Raw genomic sequence first — 19,973 nt, forward strand, 5'->3', positions numbered from 1 at the left:
TTTGATAGAATTTTGTTTAAAGGCTTTTTTAAGTTAGGCAAGTCAGTTTCCTTTTTGGAGGGCTGTCTTTGTCCAGTTTTGGAAGCAAGCTAATGCTAACTTTGAACACTTAAATGGAAAGGCTTTTATTTCCCCACCCTGTGTTCTGGAGTAGTTTAATTAGCATTTAAATGTCTTCATGAAATTTGGAAAGAACGTACCTCTAGGACTATCTGATTGTGTGTCCCTTTTTGGGTGGGAGGAGTAGTGTCTGGATAACGTTTTCAGATATCTGTGACTTAATTTAGTTCATTTGTTCTTTCTTTCTTTCTTTCTTTCTTTCTTTCTTTCTTTCTTTCTTTCTTTCTTTCTTTCTTTCTTTCTTTCTTTCTTTCTTTCTTTCTTTCTTTCTTTCTTTCTTTCTTTTCTCTTTTAAGATTTTATTTATTTATTTGAGGGAGAACTCACACATGTGCTCTCTGTGGAGAGGGGCAGAGGTAGAGGGAAAAGCAGTCTCCCCACTGAGCAGGGATTCTGACACGAGGCTCGATCCCAGGACCCCAGGATCATGACCTGACCTGAAGGCAGATGCTTATTAACCTACTGAGCCACCCAGGTGTCCCTAGTTTTCTATTTCATATTATGGCAGACTTGGTAATTGACATTTATGTCTTACATATATAGTCTTATATAAATGACATTTACATTTTCAAAATTCACTAGCAGAGATTTCTATATGATGTGTGCAGTATGTGTGCTTGCTTGTTACTCTTATTTCCCTTTTTTGTGTGTGCTCAAAACCCAATCTGTTATTTTAAAAACCTAGGTCTTGGTTTTATTTATTATTTCCTTTTTTAAAGTTTTTTATTTATTAATTTTTCCCTTTTCCTCTCTGCAGTTTGACTTTTTCTTCTTTTTAACTTTAGTTTATCTAAATTTAGTTTTGTATTATGATCCCTCATTTATAGTTTGAATTTGCTCTTCATTACAACTTATTTATGTATCCCTTTCCCCTCTAGATTTAATATTAAGGCTCTTTGTTATTTTGTAGATTGCCTCTCATTGTATATAGTGTTGGTATCCTTTTTGATCCAAGAATTATTTAGGAAAACATATTTGTAGTTGGTTAGATTATTTTTATTAAAATTCTTCTCATTGAGTTTTAATGCATTTTGTTCACATATAAAATTTATGTTTATGGAATAGTTTCTTATGGCTTAATATCTATCCAGTTTTTTATTTCATGGGCACTTGGAAACTAATATATATTCTCTACTGGCAATATAATTTAATATACTTAGTGTTATAAGTCCCATTTATTCAGTTTTCTGTGTCCTTATTTTTACCTTCTCTTTCTTGCCTAAGAATTAAAAAAATTGTCTTTCAGTTCTGTTGTGTTTCTGTCAGTTCCTCATTTACAAAAACATTTTTTTCCACCTAATCAGTATTATTTGGCATGTAGTTTATGGCTTTTCCATATTCCTTTTGTATATACCATTTAATGGCATAAAATAATAGCCATACTTCAGCATCATTAGCCTTGAATTGTTTTTATACTGTTTTGGTTTGAATTTGCTTGAAAAATCTTTGCCTATTGTTTCTTAGAAATAGAAGTTGATTCTGTTTTTTGACCCCGTCTTAACATGATTTTATTTAAAATTCTTTTTATCATTGACATGTTTGGTTTATCCTACTTTTTTGCTTTTTATTGTTTTATCTGTTATTCTTTAAGGGACTTCAAGGTTTAGTGCAACACCTTTTTAGCTGTGGTAATCCAAAATATGTTTATAAAAAAATAAGAGTGTGAGGCATATTGTGCATTGGATTTTTCTCAGTCCTACTCCATCTACCTTGAGTTTGGTAGAGATTCTTCCCAAATTCTGACAAGAAGTGGTCACTTGTAAATTCTCTTTATTTCCATATATTAGTAAGTAATTAGAAAGTTGGTTATAGCTGTGAAATGAGCTCTTAGGCAGATACAGTTTTTAAGTGAAATTCCTATCATTAGTTTTGTTAAGTTAGTACAACATAAAGGAAATCTTGGTTTGTCTTAACATCAATAGAAGAAGGAAGGGACTGATATTTTAGTCAACTGAAATTCAACATTTTAAGAAATTGCAACTAGCTGTGTAATATTATTGTCATCAGATTTATTTTAATTTCACTTCAGGGATGGTACTGATGACTGAAAATATTTGCTCTGGAAACTTGTTCAATCCAGAAGGATTTGTTTAATTGCCATACAGGATTGAAATCAGGAAATAATACTAATTAGTTTTAATTAATTAATTTTTTTCTTTTTTTTTTTTAAGACTTTATTTGACAGAGAGGGAGAGCATTTGCACAAATGGGGAGCAGGCGAGGGAGAAGCAGGCTCCCTGCAGAACAGGGAGCCTGATATGAGGCTCGATCCCAGGAGCCTGGGATCATGACCTGAGCCAAAGGCAGATGCTTAAGTGACTGAGCCACCCAGGTGTCCCATTTTTTTCTTTTTTCCTTTCTTTTCTTTTTTCTTTTTTTTTTATGGGGATGGTTTGGTTGTAGGAGTATTTAAGTGTTGGATTCTAGCAAATATGAACAAAGATGTATTGTTCTTTGGTAATACCTCCCAAAGGGGCAGAATTACTCTAGCTTTTGTTTCTCAAATTGCCCTCTTCTTGGGGCTTTTTGAGGTGGCAGCCCCAGTGGTGCAGCGGTTTAGCGCCACCTGCAGCCCAGGGCGTGAACCTGGAGACCTGGGATTGAGTCCCATGTCAGGCTCCCTGCATGGAGCTTGCTTCTCCCTCTGCCTGTGTCTCTGCCTCACTCTCTGTGTCTCTATGAATTTAAAAAAAAAAAAAAAAAGAGGTGATTGTATTAAATACTTAATGGTGAATGATCTTATTTATGAATTTCATTTGAGAATTTCTGTCAGCCCTGGTGGCTCAGCGGTTTAGTGCCGCCTGCAGCCCAGGGCGTGATCCTGGAGACCCAGGATGGAGTCCCACATCAGGCTCCCTGCATGGAGCTTGCTCCTCCCTCTGCCTGTGTCTCTGCCTCTCTCTCTCTCTCTCTGTTTCTATGAATAAATAAAATAAAATAAAATAAAATAAAATAAAATAAAAATCTTAAAAAAAAGAGGTGATTATAGTAAATACTTAATGGTGAATGATCTTATTTATGAATTTCATTTGAGAATTTCTGTCACTACATAATAATACTGTATCTGTTGTAATCTATTTCTCACTCAACCCCCCAGTACTTGAAAGGGGTTTGCTCAAATTACCACTAGATGGCAGTCTTACATTTAATAACTTGAAGCTTTCACTGCAAGCTCTCTCTGTGGTGCTTTTGCACTGGATTTCTCTACCCCCCCCCCCCCCACTACCTTTCCTTACCCCCTCTTCCCCTTAGCCACATCTGCCAGATAACATGAGTGTTTTTAACCACCTTCTCATATAAATTGAGCATGTGTGGAACCAGGTGATGGAACAGAATTTTGGAGTCTAGTCTGTAGCATTCCCACCTAGCCCACATTAGTTAGTTCCATACTTGGAAGTTGAGTTGAGCCATCTCTTGACCAAGGAAGGCTTCCCTGCCTTCTCAGGCTGGATTAGTCCCTGGTAAGTTTTCCTTTGGGGTGCTCATAACTGTTATGTTGTTTACGTGTGTAGCTGATTAGTCCCTTTACTGCCTACCCCCGACTTGTCTATAAATTCCACATAATCAGGGACAGTGTCACTTGCTGACCACTTACAAGTGTGGCATTTAGTGGATGATTTGTTAAATGAATGAGGCAATGGGTGAATGAACTATGAAGGAGATCTCACTATGAACATAAAATGAACATACATGAAGCATATGTCAAGAAGATTCTAGTTCGGGGCACTTGGGTCGCTCAGTTGGTTCAACAGCTGACTCTTGATTTTGGCTCAGGTCATGATCACAGGGTCCTGGAATTGACCCCTGCATGAGGCTTCATGCTCAGGGTGGAGTTGGCTTGAGGATTCTCTCTCCCTCTCCTTCCCTTCCCTCCACTCATGTACTCTTTCTCTCTCTCTTTCTAAAATAAAATTTCTTCTCTTCAAACAAGAGAAGATTCTAATTCAGTTTGTGATCAACTTTTCTATTTTGCTTTGAAATAATTTCAAATTTACAGAAAAGTTGCAACTCTTAATACAGATGTTGAGGATCTGAAAGGGATGCATCACCCTAGAATACTTCTTGTATATTTTCTATGAACAGTGACATTTTTTATGTAACCACCAACATTAGGAAATTATAATTGATTTGCGAATCTGCTCTAATCCATAGGCCCCCTCATTTGAGTTTCATCTGTTTTCTCAATAATGTGCTTATAGCAAGAGGATTCAGCTAAAACCATGTGTGTTTAGTTGTCAAGTATCTAAATTCTTCTAGTCAGGAGCAGTTTTTCAGGCTTTAATATTCATGACCTTGCACTTTTTAAAGTTCTAGAACTCTTATTCTGTAGAGTGGTTTTCAATTTGGAGTTGTCTCATGTTCATTGTCACTGAGTTCTAAGTTAGGTATCTTTGGCAGGAATATTACAGAAGTGATGTTGTACTCTGGTGGCACAGGGTTTTGTTTGTACCATTACTGATAATCATTTTATCACATGATTATGTTTGAGTCTGTCAGGCTTTTTCTATTGTAAAGTTACCCTTTTTCTTTTTGTAATTAATAAGTATTTTAGGTGGAAGTACTTTGAAACTATGCAAATATCTTGTTCCTCATCAAACTTTGAATATGTTAATATCCAGAATTGGTTTCCTGTTTGTGCTAGGTGGGTTGTAATTTGTTTCTGTCATTATTTATTTTTGATGTTCAAATACACAAGATTTGGCAATCTTGGGGTACTGGGGTCTGTATCCTTTTGACCTATCCCTGTCATTCTTGATGGGCATCCTTGCTTTTTGGCACACAGTGCTCAAGCTCATCTTGCCTTTCCCTGCCCCAACCTGGTATGGATCATTTCTTGGAAGAGTTCTGGTTTTAGTGGCGAATGGTATTTAAAAACCAAGATATGTGTGCATAGTATGCACATGGTTATTGGACTTCTCCATAGATAGAGCTGAGGACGGTATGTTTGTATGTACAAATATTTATACAGAAATTTTTGTTTGTAGTAGTTTCTCCGTATGTATCCATTTATGTTTCTATCTGTGTATGTGTTATGTGCACATGCCCCCCTCCACACACACAATCTTCATGAGGTCACACTGATACCTTCAATTCCACAGACTCCATTCTGATTTTTTCCTGTTATTTACAATGTCCTTCTCTGACATGAGAATTTGGACTTCCATTATCCTTAATATATTTTCTTACTGATCAATTCCAGTGTATATTACAGTCTTTCTGATGCCTTTTTGGGCAGAAGCCTTCCTCACCTCATTCAAGGTCTGTTACCCAAATCAAGCCTTTTTTCCCACCCCTTTATGAGTGAGGCCTCCCTGTTTGTGTTCATTTTGTTTTTAATTTCTAGTTTACTACATGGCGATCAGACAGGTTTTTTTTGTAGTGTTTTTCTTTTATGGAACTTCTGACATTTCCTTTTGATTTAACATGTGATCAATTTTTGTGACTATTTCATATACTCTTATAAGAAGGTGTATGAAATCTGTATTATCAGGATACTGTGTTCAACATCTGTATATAAGATTTGCCTTATTGATTATGTTCTTTAAGTCTTCTATATACATATTCTTCATTTTTATTCATTTGGGCTATCACATACTGAGAATGATGTGTCCATCTACTATCATTAGTATGTGTCTGTCTTCTCTGTATCATCTGTAGTTTCTTCTTTACATAGGTTGGTCTTACCTGGTGCATAGTACTGGTTAGGTACATAATAGGTACACAGTGAAGTATTATAAAGTTTATAAAGTTCCTTCTTTGTCTCATTTAATATTTTTTGGCCTACAGTCTACTTTGATCTCAGGATGTCAACCCCTACTTTGTTTCTGTTTGCCTAGTGTATCTTTGCCCATTTTTATACCCACAGGTAATTTAATTTAAAAATGTTTGTATATTCTGTCCTCTAGTAATGCAAACATAGGGTATGTGTGGTTTCATTTGTGCTGCTTGTTGAATGTATTTATTTTTTGGTGGTGAGGATATATGTGGAGATTCAGATTCAGGTGGCTCCCATTATCTCTCCAGACCAACAATCTGATCTTCCTGTTTTTAGTATAAATCTCTGCTGAAATCCTAGCCATATTTAGAAGTGTGTATTTTTTTCTCTATAGAGTCATCAAGTCCAGATAATATATGCAGCTTGTGATATGGTGCTTTTAGGTTATTTGAGCTCCATTTTAAACTTTATTAGCCGCCCCTCCCGCCACCACCACAGTTAAATGAGGGCATTGGCTTCAATTTGAAAATTTCATGAATCTGTGATTCTTAGTACATTTGATGATTAGGGCCTAAGACACATTGTGTTTCTTTGTATCTGTACTTGTTATTGAGCATCTATGCCATACAACTTTGGCCTTTACTTAGTTATTATTAGAGGTCAATGCTTTGGATGTTGGCATTATTATGGCAATTTAATGTTTTGATTGTCTGTGTTCACATGACAAGATTGATAGTTCTTAACATGTTTTTATGCATGTAAAAGTTTATCCTGTGGCTAATGACAACAATTTCTCAGTGTAACCAAAATATCAGTTGAGTAGATTGGTTTATTCAATCTGAGGTACCTCATTTGATTGATTATTAGGGCTACCTCTGTGGTTCAGGTGGTTTTTATTATAGTCAAAATTTTCAAATGTCCCTTCTGCTGTGACTATAATTAACTATCACTTAAAAAGTACTATAAGAATACACTATCTTTTATAAAATTAGAGCACTTCAGATAAATCTAATGTGCTCAGACTTCAGCTGGAACCTTACCATAGTTAGTTGTTATTATGAGTTTTGTGTGTCTGGAGGAGTTTGAAGTTTCTGATTGAAATAGCTCAATGAATCCTAGGAAGGAATAAAGAAGATAGGAATCTGTTATACATACTACTGAAATACTTAAGTTTCTTAAGTATAAAGAGAGAATCTTAACATACTTCTATTTTAAAAGAACTGGTTACGTAAATAATAATAACAGTAGCTAAAAAAAAATAATAATAACAGTAGCTAACATTTATTGAATATTTACCATGTGCCAGATCTTGTTCTACATGTGACACTCTGCATCCATACAATAGAATACATTTTATGGAAGAGAAAAAGGGGGCATCAGTATTTTAGTAATCTGCCCAAGATCATGCATCCAGTAGGTCGTGAAGTTGGAATTCAAACCCAGGTAGTCTGGTTCCAAATTATATGCTTTTAATCACTGTGTTGTCTTGCATGTGAAAAAATGGGATTAGTGTTGGGCTTCTGGTCTGTGGCACTGGAAGCTAGAGGACAGCCAAATGTCTTTTTTGAAATCTGTCATTTGTTTGTTACTTCGAACCAACTACATCTTTGTGTGTGTAGAATTCAGAAAATATGTTACCTCTGAACCCTCTGTGAGAAAAGTAAATGAGGAAAAAGATCTCAAGATAGAACACTTGAAATTTATATAATGTGTTAAAAGTAAAAATGTTTTAACGAGGGTGACATCGGAGAAGCGAAAGTTAACTCCTCTTGATGAGATTACTTAGTATCAGAGAAATACCAGTTAACCATAACTATGAGGAAGGGAAGTAGAATTGATGAGCACAATAGAAAGCTTCCAAATAATGGAAAAAGAAAATGTGGAGAAATGTAACCAAGCCAGTAAAGAAAAAGAAAAAAAAACATTAAATAATAGATAATTGGATGAAAGGAATGAGATGAAATATTTATCTGTCATCACTATGAACTGAAATGTCCTCAAAAATCAAATATTCAAATTTATACAGTAGGAGGGAGGATGGTGTTAATTAAATGACAAGGAAAAGTTGAAAATGAGTGATTAGGCAGATATAAACTAGCCAGATGCACATAAAACATAGCAAAAGTGGTAATATTTTTGCCGGAAGTGGAATTGCTGGATCATACGGTATTTCCATTCTTAATCTTTTGAAGAACCTCCATAGTGGTGGTGCCAATTTACATTCCCATTCGGACCAAGAAAAATTCAGAGTCAAAAGCACTGTATTTACAAGTTGCAGTTCGAATGTATAGTAATCACAGACATTTTTAAAATTGAGATATAATTGACATAAAACCTTATTTAGTTTTAGATGTATAACATAATGCTTCAATATTTGTATGTTTCTGTCACCAGTTATAAAGTTTTTTTCTTGTGATGAGAACTTTGAAGATCTACTGTCTTAGCAACTTTCGGATGTGCAATATAGTGTTGTATATGAATTATAGTCATCATGCTGTACATTACATCCCTGGCCTTACTTACTTCATAACTGGCAGTTTGTATCTTTTGACCACTTCTACCCATTTTGCCCACCCCTGCTTCTACTCCCTGTCCTACCAATCTCTTCTTTGTTTCTATGAGATTTTTTTTTTAATTTCACACATGAGATCATATGGTATTTTTATTTCTCTGCTTGACTTCAAACAACATTAATGTTGTTTGAGATAGCAATATTTTCTCCTTTTTTATGGCTGCTCATTTTTAAATCAGATTTTTTTTCTGTTGTGTGAATTCTTTATATATTTTAGATATTAACCCCTTATCATATACATGATTTGCAAATACTTTCTCCCACTTGGTAAGCTGCCTTTTCATTTTGTCGATGATTTCCTTTGCTATACAGAACACAAACCTTTTACAACAACCATAACCACAGGGCATCCATATAGATTGAACAAAAGCTCCAAGAAATAGAACTTGATTAGGAGACAGTTATTTTAAGAATTTAAAATACCCCTTTCAGAATTTAACATATCAAAAAGACAAAACATAAATGATACAGAAAGTTTGAATAACATAGTCAACAAGCTTGATTTTTGGATTCATTAGGATTCCATTTTGAGGATATATTTGAAGATGTCTTCCAGCTGACTGAGAGTGAGATGTAAATGGGAGATGGGAGAAATGGTGGAACTAATCTGGGATTCCAGTGTGAACAGGATGAACGCTGAGGAGCATTTCTAGAAAGCAACTCACTCAAATTAGAATTGGAAGTTAGCAGGATCTTGGAATTATGCCTTAAAAAAATTGAAATGGATCCCAAGAAATGGTATGATATAATATGATTATGAAACTGAGAAATGTTAGGGACATGGGGCAGAAGTCCTATATATTTTCTCCCATGGAAGGATAAAACAGAAGAACTGTAAAACAGTCATGCTACAAATGTGAATGAAACAAAATGTCACATGAATTGGAGCATTTGATGAAGTGTATTAAAGAATCCATCTGAACTAGACCCTGGAAATATTTTATTTGCAAGCAGGGAGCATGCAGTGAACTATACTTACAGGATCCTAATATGAGTACTGTTTTCATCTTTTGATTCTGCTTTATAGAAGGAGCATAAGAAGGTATCTTCCTTTTGTTCATGAAACAGCTCTTAATATATTTTGTTATAGGTACAACTTATTGGTAATTAAAAAAAAAAAAAAAAAAAAAACCTCAGATTTGGGTAGGCCCGGTGGCTCGGTGGTTTAGCGCCGCCTTCAGCCCAGGGCCTGATCCTGGACACCTGGGATCGAGTCCCACGTCGGGCTCCTTGCGTGGAGCCTGCTTCTCCCTCTGCCTGTCTCTCTCTCTCTCTCTCTCTCTCTCTCTCTCTCTCTCTGTGTGTGTGTTTCTCATTAATAAATAAATAAAATCTTTTAAAAAAACAGAAAACTCAGATTTTATAGATTTCATTGTGGTTCAGAATATTAGTGGAAATCAACAAAAAGCTGAACAGAAAGTGAGTACTTGGAAAATATAAAGTTCTTCCTAAAAAAAAAAATCTGAAAATTTAAAATTGGTGTTTCATATCATCTAGAACCATGCTGTCCAGCACATACATATGGCTATTTAAACTTAATTTAACATTAAAAATTTTGTTATTTTAGTGGCTCTGGGTCCATCTCCTATCCTTGATAGCTGCAAGTTGCTGCCACCTTGGGCATTATAGATACAGAACATTTCTATTCGGGTAGAGCATGCAACTGAACAGCTCTGATGTAGAAAGTACTTCAAAAGAGGACAGTGCCGGGGGATGCCTGGGTGGCTCAGAAGTTTAGTGCCTGCCCTTGACCTAGGGCCTGATCCTGGAGTCCCGGGATCGAGTCCCATATCAGGCTCCCTGCATGGAGTCTGCTTCTCTCTCTGCCTGTCTCTGCCCCACCCCCCTCTCTCTCTTTCTCTCTCTGTCTCTCTGTCATGAATGAATAAATTAAAAAAAATCCTAAAAAAAAAAAAGAAAAGAAAAGAAAAAAAAAGAGGACACTTCATAGACTTATGGGACGTAACTGATAGCTGGAAAAAAATTGAAAGCCATTAATAACTTGCATTATTTAAAATAAAAAAGACTGAAAGTAAGTAAACTAAGTACTTAAGACAGTAGAAAAACAAAAGGAAGAGAATGTTTTTTTAAATCCTGAAAATGATAGAAATAAAACAAAACATGCCAGAATTGATTAATAGAAAGTAGAGATTTTGAACAGACTACAGCTTTTGAAGAAGTTAAAAATATATTTAGGGGCACCTGTGTGGCTCATTCAGTTAAACATCTGCCTTTGGCCTAAGTCATGATCCCAGGGTCCTGGGATCAGGCCCTGTATCTTGTTCCCTGCTCAGCAGGGAGTCTGCTTCTCCCTTTCCCCCTGCCTCTCACCCTGCTGTTTGAGCTTTTGTGTGTGCTCCCTCTCTCAAATAAATAAAATCTTAAAAAAAATATTTATCAATCACCTTATGTAGATGGATTTCAGCTGAATTAATTTACCTTTTAAAAAATAGGTTATACTTTTATTTATTCCAATAAATAATGAATAGGTTCCCATATATTTTTCTGAAGCTAGTGTAATTTTATACTGATACTTGGTAATTTTTTTAAAAGGGCCAATTTTTAGATGCAGAAGTTCTAAATGATATTTTTAGCTAATAAAATCATACACTAGTGAAAGAATAACATTTTCTTGGAATATAAGGATAGTTCACACTAGGAAACATCACCATAATTTACTGATCAGCAGATTAAATGAGAAAGGCCATGTGATTCTATTAGTGGATACTAAAGGGGCATTTGATAAAATAATTAAAATACTTAAGTGTAGTAAGAATTATGAAAGAACCTACTTCAGTTATGAGAGTGATCATAGCACCTGCCAGAGAAGGTTGTTGTGAGGATTTAATGAATTAATTAACACATGTAATAATACTAAGAGTATTGTCTGGCACATAGGAATTATTCCGTTTTAGCTCTTTTTATTAAAAATGATACAGTTCATATGCAAAAAAAAATGGCCAATGTTGCATGGAATGGCAAAACATTCATGTTCTTACCCCTATATATTCAGAATCACTTTTGAGGTTTTTTTCATTTCTCTGTTACAACAAAAGGAAATGAAATAACTGATAAAAATACTAAAAGAGGAAGTGAAATACTTTGAATTACAAATTATATGATTTACATATGTAGAAAGCTCAAGAGATTACTAAAGACTAATAAAAATACTCAGAAGTTTTTTGTTTGTTTTAGTGAGTGCTTTCTATTATTTATTGTGAACAGAACAGAGAGAAGTTTAACAAAATGGTTCTGTAGCAAGAAAATGAAAATGATCTTTAGGAAAGTCAAACTAGATCTCAATAAAAATTGTTAACATTTCTAAAAGTAACATGAATTTAATTAATTCTAGTTAGAAGCCTTGAATAGTATTTTATGAAATTGGATAATATTAAAATTCATAAGTAGAGTATATTTCTGAAACTACCTAAGAAAATGTGCTATATAGGGGCTCCTGAGTGACTCAGTCAGTTAAGCATCTGTCTTCTGCTCAAGTAAGTCATGATCCCAGAGTCCTGGGATTGAGCCCCACATAGGCCTCCCTGCTCAGCAGGGAGCCTGCTTCTCCCTTTCCCACTCCCCCTACTCCTGCTCTCTCTTGCTGTCTCTGTTGCTCTCTCTCAAATAAATAAATAAATATTTTTTAAAAGATCTTTTAAAACCCACACTCTCTGTTTAATTCTGTTTTTGTTAATAGTCCCTCTACCTTCTCCCCACTATGAACACATATTTATATGGAGAAATTTGAAGAAGAAAACAGTCTTGACATTTTCATGACGTTTTCTTCCTTAACCTCATTATAGATGGGAATCAATGGAGAGTTAGACGTGTAATCATGTACCATTTTTTAAATATAGTTTTTCACTGTCACGTGTTCCAAGGGATATATTTTAGTTATTATTTTTAATTGATCTCATATAAAAGGGTAATAGGAAAAAGTTTAATAACTTTTCACTCATTGAAGTTGTAATCCCATTTTAGGTAAACTGGTATTAAAAGCATATCATGGATTGACTTAGAGGAGATTTTAAAGAAATATCTCCTTGTTTTATACATATTAAAAATGGAAATGTATTTTCTTTTAGCTTTCCTGAACATATGGTGCTTTCTGTAATAGCATGATTAATTTTTAACTCAACTCTGAAAAGATTTTTTTTTCCTTTTTTTTCTATTTCTCTGTCAAAGGTATGCAACCCCTCATGTATTCGGTTCAGGAAGCATTAAATGCCAGACCATGGTGGATTCGTGTGGGAACTGACATTTGTTACTATAAGTAAGTATTCTAAGAATAGTGGGTCATAAGCTGACAGAAGGGGATCTTCATTCTGTTTCAGTTTGAAGATTAGAAAGTAGGGTCATTATTGCATTATTTGAAGTGTGGTGGTCTGCTTTATTGTTACCTCTAACAGAGTCCTGTAGAATTTGAGATTTATTGAGGTGGTATGTTTAGTAGAAATAAAATGTGCCTTATAGACAGATTTAGTCCATATCTCATCTTCACCACTTTGATAGCTAGACTCTGGAAACGTTTTTAAATAAAACTATTAAATAAAAATGAAATTAGGAATTCTAGGAAATAATTAGCAGTGACTTTTTGTTGTTCTGATGATATTAAAAACAATTCTTATCTTTTTTCTTTTGCATAGAAATATTTACTTTATTTGAATTTCCAGAATATTTTACCTTGAGATGTATTCCATAGTTACTTTATAGCAGCCTATACAGTTCAACTTGACCTCAAATAGGTTATCTACCATTAAGTCAGACATAAGTGCTCAGAATCATTTATTGCTTCAGTGGAATGATTGGATTATTCTTCAACTTCATGTCTAAATAATCTGGGGTGATCATATACCTTCCTTCCTGTTTTTACTCTGTTTCTGTAATACGTTTCTAGAAAACTTCCTCCGCTGAATGCATTTGACATCCCCATCTTTTTTCTGTTAATAATCTTAATCCTGATATTTTTGTTCAATAGATTTTGGGTTTTTATATTGTGCTTAACTAGCATCAATGTTCCTTCTTTTTTAATCAGAAGACTTCTGAAATTAAACTTTTTATTGGTTTAAGACATGGCTTTGGAAAAACAGCTCTTAAGTGCTATTACTTTGTGAGAAAGACAGTGTTCCCTAGAATTCACCTCAGTAGGGTTTTCCCCCTATTTTTATTAGCAAAATAAGTAGTAAATGAGGAATAGAAATACAAGATCATATGCAATTCCTCTGTACCTGAATGTATTTCATATTTCTTTCAGTGGTAGACCAACATAAAAATACTCTTAATTATCTCTTTCTCATAAAGTTGGAATAGAAATAATCAATGAATACTTTTCTTTTTCACATTATAAAGTGAATGGTTCTAACATGACAGATGGTGGTTCTGTTTTGTGTAAAGGGTGATGGCAAGGATTTTTATTTGTTTAATTTTTGTTTCTTCTTTTGGCTACTTCCAGATCTGGAACTGGAATTCAGGTCAATTCAACAGACATTTATTAACTATTTTCTCTGTAACAAGCACTATCCTGGTTGCTTTCCTGAAGCCTAAAATCCAAATAGGATGAAATCTACCATCTTTGCATGTGTCTTAACTTTTCCTGTCAGCCAAGTCCTCTGATGCTTGTTGGTCTCATCTATATAATGAGAATAAAACTACTTCCACCAGTGTATGAGAGAATATAATCTCCAGACTACCATATAGTTATAATGTGGTGTTACCAGTACCTCTCCAGTTAGATGTTAAACTTTGAAATGTGGGAAAAAGAATTGGCAAGGACTAGTTCTGGAACTTATTTTGTGTTATTCCTCAACCCATAGCACCTTGTCATTGAGTATTCAAGATACAGTGGCTACGTTAATGAAGATTATGCCAGGTTGAAAATACCATGCATGTGTATGTGTGTACAAGTAAATAATCTGTTGGTCATGGATTTTCTTCAGTTCATGACTTAAAGAATATAAGGTGATTTGAAGTTTTAGAAATTAGCTTAATAGACAAATCATTGTTAGGCCATCAAATGTCACTTTTATTTAAAGTCTGGAAATTGTGTAGTTTTAAAAACTTTATTAAGGAAATCTTCAAACATTTACAAAAGCAGGTAATGGGATAATGAGCCCCCATGTATTTATCACCCAGTTTCAACAATTATCAACACATATTTAGCTTTGTTTTAGGAATACTTTCACCCCTACCGCCACACTGAATTTTAAAAAGCATTTCCAGATAATCATATATTTACCCATAAATACTTAAAGATCTTTGTCTTTTAGAGATTTTTAAAGACAGTTTAACCATAATGCTATTATCACACCTAAGAAAAATCCTTAATATGATAAAGTATTTGGTCATTGTTCAGACTTCCTTAGCTGTCTCATAAAGATTGTTTTATAGTTGGTTTGTTTTAATCCAACCAAGGTCACACATTGCATTTGATTTTTGTTAATATGTCCCTTAAGTCTCCTTTGAAATGTAGATTTCCCTTTTTTACCCCCTCCTATTTCTTCTTTATGTTTTGGAGAAACTAGGTCATTTGTCATGCAAGATTTTCCACATTTTGGGTTTGGCTGGTTGCATCCCCATGGTGATAATTTTTCTATCTCACTGATTTTCTGTAAACTAATAGTTAGATCTAGAAGCTTAATCAACTTCAGGTTTGATTTTTGGCAAGAATACTTCATAGATGGTGCAGTGAATTCCTATCGCATTACATCAGGAAAGATCACATTTGGTTATTTCTTTTTTTTATAATTTTAAGATTGGTAGTGAATTTAGGTATTGTCTCCTGATCCATCCACTTGAAAGGCCTTCGATCTAGTTGTAGTAGCAGCCAGTGATGATAATTGCTGAGATCCAGTAATGTGTGTGGCTAACAAGGTATTAGGTTCTAAATTTTGTATTGATTTCTAGAGTCTCAACTCCATTTTAACAGTAAATCCAGAGGTGAAAACTAATGTCAGCAGATGGTAATTAACTGCTTCATTAGTATCACGTTTAATTTTTATAAAATATTTAAGCTCAACTTTTTAAACTGTGTGGTATTTTTTTCTCCTGAAGTTCTATTTTTAAAAGTAGTAAGGAAAATTAGAAATTTTATGTGGAAGAAATAAACATGTTTTGTGCTTTTCTGTTGCAGAAATCACTTCTCAAGAAGTTCGGTTGCTGCAGGTGGGCAAAAAGGAAAATCGTACTATACAATTACATTCACTGTCAATTTTCCCCATAAAGATGATGTTTGCTACTTTGCTTATCATTATCCATACACATATTCAACTTTACAGGTGAGAACTCATTACGTTGTATTATGGCTGTTGGTGTGCTATATGCATGTGTCAGATAATTGAAAAAAAAATGTTTTTAGTATCTTACTAAGATAGGAAAAAAACAGTTCTGAATATTTTAGAAAATAATATAACACTTTGAAAACATTAAAAGGAGTAAAATGGGAATGTAGTTTTTATTTTTACTTAGTAGAAATACTAAAGAAATTTGAAAAGATTTTTACTCTCCATCTTTGTGTAGAAATCTATAGATCTTAAAGATTCCATGATTCATGCATTTTACCTAGGTGAGATTTCCGCTTGTTTTAATGAGAGGCATTGGATCTCATAGAAAATCTATCAGTAGAAAATGTGTAAGTTTTCTTGTAGGGGATTCATTTCTTTTAGGGGTTTGATGTAGAATTCTAGATCCAGATTCTTCAGGATTTGGAATATAAGAGTTGTTTCACGTGGGTTCTCTTGAGAGATTTGAGTATTTGCATTGTAAAACAAAACTGAAAAATAAATTCAAGTAATTACTGTGGTAGTTTTTTTCTCAGTACAGAATGTCTATCCTAATGATCAAGGATCATAAAGGTATAACCAATTTACCCAGAAAGAAATTGGAATCCTGTGATTTAGAAACAAGCTTCCAAATTATTAAGGAAAAAGGAGAGGAAAACATACTCTTCTGAACAGAAGAGAGCAAGGCTGAGAACACTCAGTGTGGCTGACTTTATTTTAATAAAGGTCACAACTTAAAGGTATTACCAGTTATCTTTCTGTGCCAAATAACAGCATCAGAATCTGTGGTGCTATTCACAGGGTTCACAATATAATATTGTTCTTTACTGTTGTTACCTTTTTAATATAGTTTGAATTCCTCTCTTTTCTGATTCTACTACCATGACCTTTGCAGGCATTGCTGCTCCCTCTCCTCTGGACTTCGGCCACCTCTTCTCACTGGTGTTCTAGAATTCACTTCTATCTCCTTTCCTCTTCATCCCTCTTTCCCCCACATTGTAGCAGGATGGCTCCTTGATAGGAGGGTTTAATCCCATAAATTTCCTGCTTAAAGCTCCTTAGTGATTTCTCTTGTTATTTTTATGAAGTCTGAAATTCTTACCATGGTTCATTCATATCATCGTTTCTCTACTATTTTTCACAATTTTTTGCCATATCCAATACTGTTTGAACTATTATATACTTAATATTTATCTTTAAATGGACTTTAAAATAACTCTTTAAACTTTATCATCATCCTAGGTTAATATTTTTGGTATTAATTCACAGTAAAATATATGCCTGTTCATTTTGTTTTAAGGTTATTCACATATCACTTTCTTGTCTATTACCAGCCATACATATATATGCTGTACCTTGTGAAGGAATGGCCCATGAGGCCCTTTGCTCTGTGTTAATTCTCTCTTTCTCACCCTTTCTGGTCTGGCTGCAGTGATTCTTGGTCAGTTCTTTAAGATGCCCTTCCTCTTACTGACATCTGGTCTTCCTATATGCCTTCCTTCTGCCAGCAGCACTCCTCCCTTCTGCCCTCCTCACTCATCCTTTGCATCTTGGTTTCAATGTAACTTCTTGTAAGAGACCTTTCCTCACTGTACAGATTCAGCTAGGCTCTCTGCCCTGGATTATAGGCTCTCTCCCAGCACTCTGTATTTTCCCAAAGATAGGTATATTCACTCACTCAGTTACATCCCCAATGCCTGGCACAGTTTCCCGCACAGAAATAGTGGCCACGTAGTAAATCGTGATTATGTGAACAAACATAGGCAAAAGTTTGGAAACCAACCTAAGTATCTTAAAATAAGGGATTGAACAACGTGTGTGTGGTATAACCATATACTAAAAGCATTAAAACTTGTGTTTTCAAAGGACACACATTTCACATGTTGAATGATATGATATAGTGTTCATAATTATGAATGTGTGTGTGTGTGTGTGTATAAATTGCTAAGTGATAAAAGCAGGTTACATTGGCATTTGTTAGTAATCTAGGTGATGCAGTTATGGGTGTTTTAAATTTTTTCTTTGTACATTCTGTGTCTTCTGGACATTTTGCAGTGAATCTGTATTAATCCTGAAATTAGGAAAAGTCATTAAAAATTTTGTACTACCTATTTCATTCTGCAGATCTATAGTTACTTGTCATTTCAAAATTTAGAAAGCTTTGAAAACCAAAAGCTTTCTCATAACCCATTTAGCAACAAAGCCTGGCCTGAATTGATGTGAGCTTATTTAGAATATTGATTCCATTTTGAGTGACTTCTTACATGTTTTGCTGCAGAAATAATAATGTGCTTATTACAAGCTGCTGCCACTGGCCCCACTGGAGTCTTGCAGAATTAATGGTATATGCACTGTATCTATCCCTTTTTTCAGCTGTCCAAGTAACTGATGTTTGAACTGTATCTGGCTCCCTGGGGGTTTTAGAGAAGGAATTAGGAATCTGATTCACTTTTCCTTATGTGGAGATGTGGATGCATTTATTTCTGTTTTTCTGAGTGAGTTTTTAAATGATTGTGTACTTTGTTTTTAAATTTTTATCAAGATGCATCTTCAAAAATTGGAATCAGCACACAATCCTCAGCAAATCTATTTTCGAAAAGATGTGTTATGTGAAACCCTGTCTGGAAACACCTGTCCGTTGGTGACTATAACCGCAATGCCAGAGTCTAATTATTATGAACATATCTGTCAATTCAGTAAGTCTATCATCTCCACTCAAAATACCAGTTCTTTTTTTTTTTTTTAAGATTTATTTATTTATTCATGAAAGACACGGGGGTGGGGGCGGGCAGAGACAAAGGCAGAGGCAGAAGCAGGCTCCCTGTAGGGAGCCCAATGCAGGACTCTATCTCGGACCCCAGGATAATGCCTTGAGTTGAAGCAGATACTCAACCACTGAGCTCCCCAGGCATCCCCAAAATACCAATTATTCTTATTTTCCTTTGCTTCATATATATTTTGTAAGGGCAGCAATACTAGGAATAGACATCAGAAATCTTCAGTTCTAGTCTTCATCCTTTTACTGCCTAGCCCTTTGGCCCACTTCTGGGTCTCATTTTTTTTCATCTCAAAAATGGGGGAGCTGCGTGAGATTATCTCAGAGGTTTCTCTCGATACAAATATTCTGTAGTTCTTCCCTTAGAAGTCCTACCCAAACTATAATGCAACACAATGTTTTAAGAGTTCATGTATTATTTTACAATTAAATGTATTATAAATTAATGTAAATTTATAATAGATTTAATTGTAAATTTAATTTATAATTTACAATTACGATTTTACAATTTTATAATAAACTAATGAAATAATTTTATTTATAAATAAAACCACCAAGAACCTATCAAATGCACTGACTAGCTACTTTTTTCCCCTGCCATTTATATTTTTAATGTTGCCTCAGATATACAAGTGTGATAGAAAAAATAAGAAAGCTGCTCTAATTTTGGTAAGAAGGTGAAGTATTTTCAGGAAAGAGAAAGAGCTTGCTAAGCATGAAAATATGAGCAGGTGGGCTAAGTGGTTATATTGTAGACCTGTATATCTAAATGTATAGTGAAAAAATTTTCTTTGTAAATCTCTGAACAGATATACCTTATTTTAACTATGCTTATCACAGCACTATGAAATGTGAAATGATATTTTCCTTTTATTCCCACGACTTTATGAAAACTAAATTTACATTTAAAACTTTCCCAAATACTTGTTCTTTATAAAAAGCAAGATTATATAAAAGAACTAGTTTTATATGTCGGATTAATTATTTGAAAATAAGCAACTCAAATACTATTTATTATGTTATGTTCATACTGTGAACTCCTTTAAGACATCACTCACTTATATGGATTTTACCTGTTTTTTCTATAGGCCCTAGTGGCATGCTTTTATATAGTAGGTGCACAGTGAGTGTTACTATGAATTTGTATCAGAATTCACAGTTGAATAGAAATATTTCTGAATCCCCAAAGCCAGACATGGTATAAATTCTTAGTAGCTGTTCATTTTAATTTTAGACTTTTTGTGTACTTTAGGAAACCGCCCTTATGTTTTCTTATCTGCTCGGGTACATCCTGGAGAAACTAATGCGAGTTGGGTAATGAAGGGAACGTTGGAGTACCTCATGAGTAATAATCCTACAGCCCAGAGCTTACGAGAATCCTATATTTTTAAAATTGTCCCTATGCTAAATCCAGATGGTGTCATCAATGGAAAGTAAGTGAAGCAGTTGCTTTAGAAATGCTGTAGACGATGTGGTCATCCTATATAAACTTGTCAAAATAAGATCATTCAG

General features: G+C 34.4%; 1 protein-coding gene across 4 annotated transcripts in view; it reads left to right on the forward strand.

Annotated features, from left to right (window-relative positions):
• The window catches only part of AGTPBP1 (ATP/GTP binding carboxypeptidase 1), a 174,944-nt gene that overhangs the window by 127,156 nt on the left and 27,815 nt on the right, over positions 1 to 19,973 (forward strand). For all 4 annotated transcript variants that reach the window (XM_041743506.1, XM_041743508.1, XM_041743507.1 and 1 more), the window contains 4 exons: positions 12,594 to 12,681; positions 15,538 to 15,682; positions 18,228 to 18,381; positions 19,714 to 19,894. In XM_041743506.1, coding sequence (XP_041599440.1) covers positions 12,594 to 12,681; positions 15,538 to 15,682; positions 18,228 to 18,381; positions 19,714 to 19,894 — 568 coding nt within the window. The remainder of the gene's footprint in view (positions 1 to 12,593; positions 12,682 to 15,537; positions 15,683 to 18,227; positions 18,382 to 19,713; positions 19,895 to 19,973) is intronic.

Source organism: Vulpes lagopus, chromosome 2, assembly GCF_018345385.1.
Source record: "Vulpes lagopus strain Blue_001 chromosome 2, ASM1834538v1, whole genome shotgun sequence".
NCBI classification, from domain to species: domain Eukaryota; kingdom Metazoa; phylum Chordata; class Mammalia; order Carnivora; family Canidae; genus Vulpes; species Vulpes lagopus.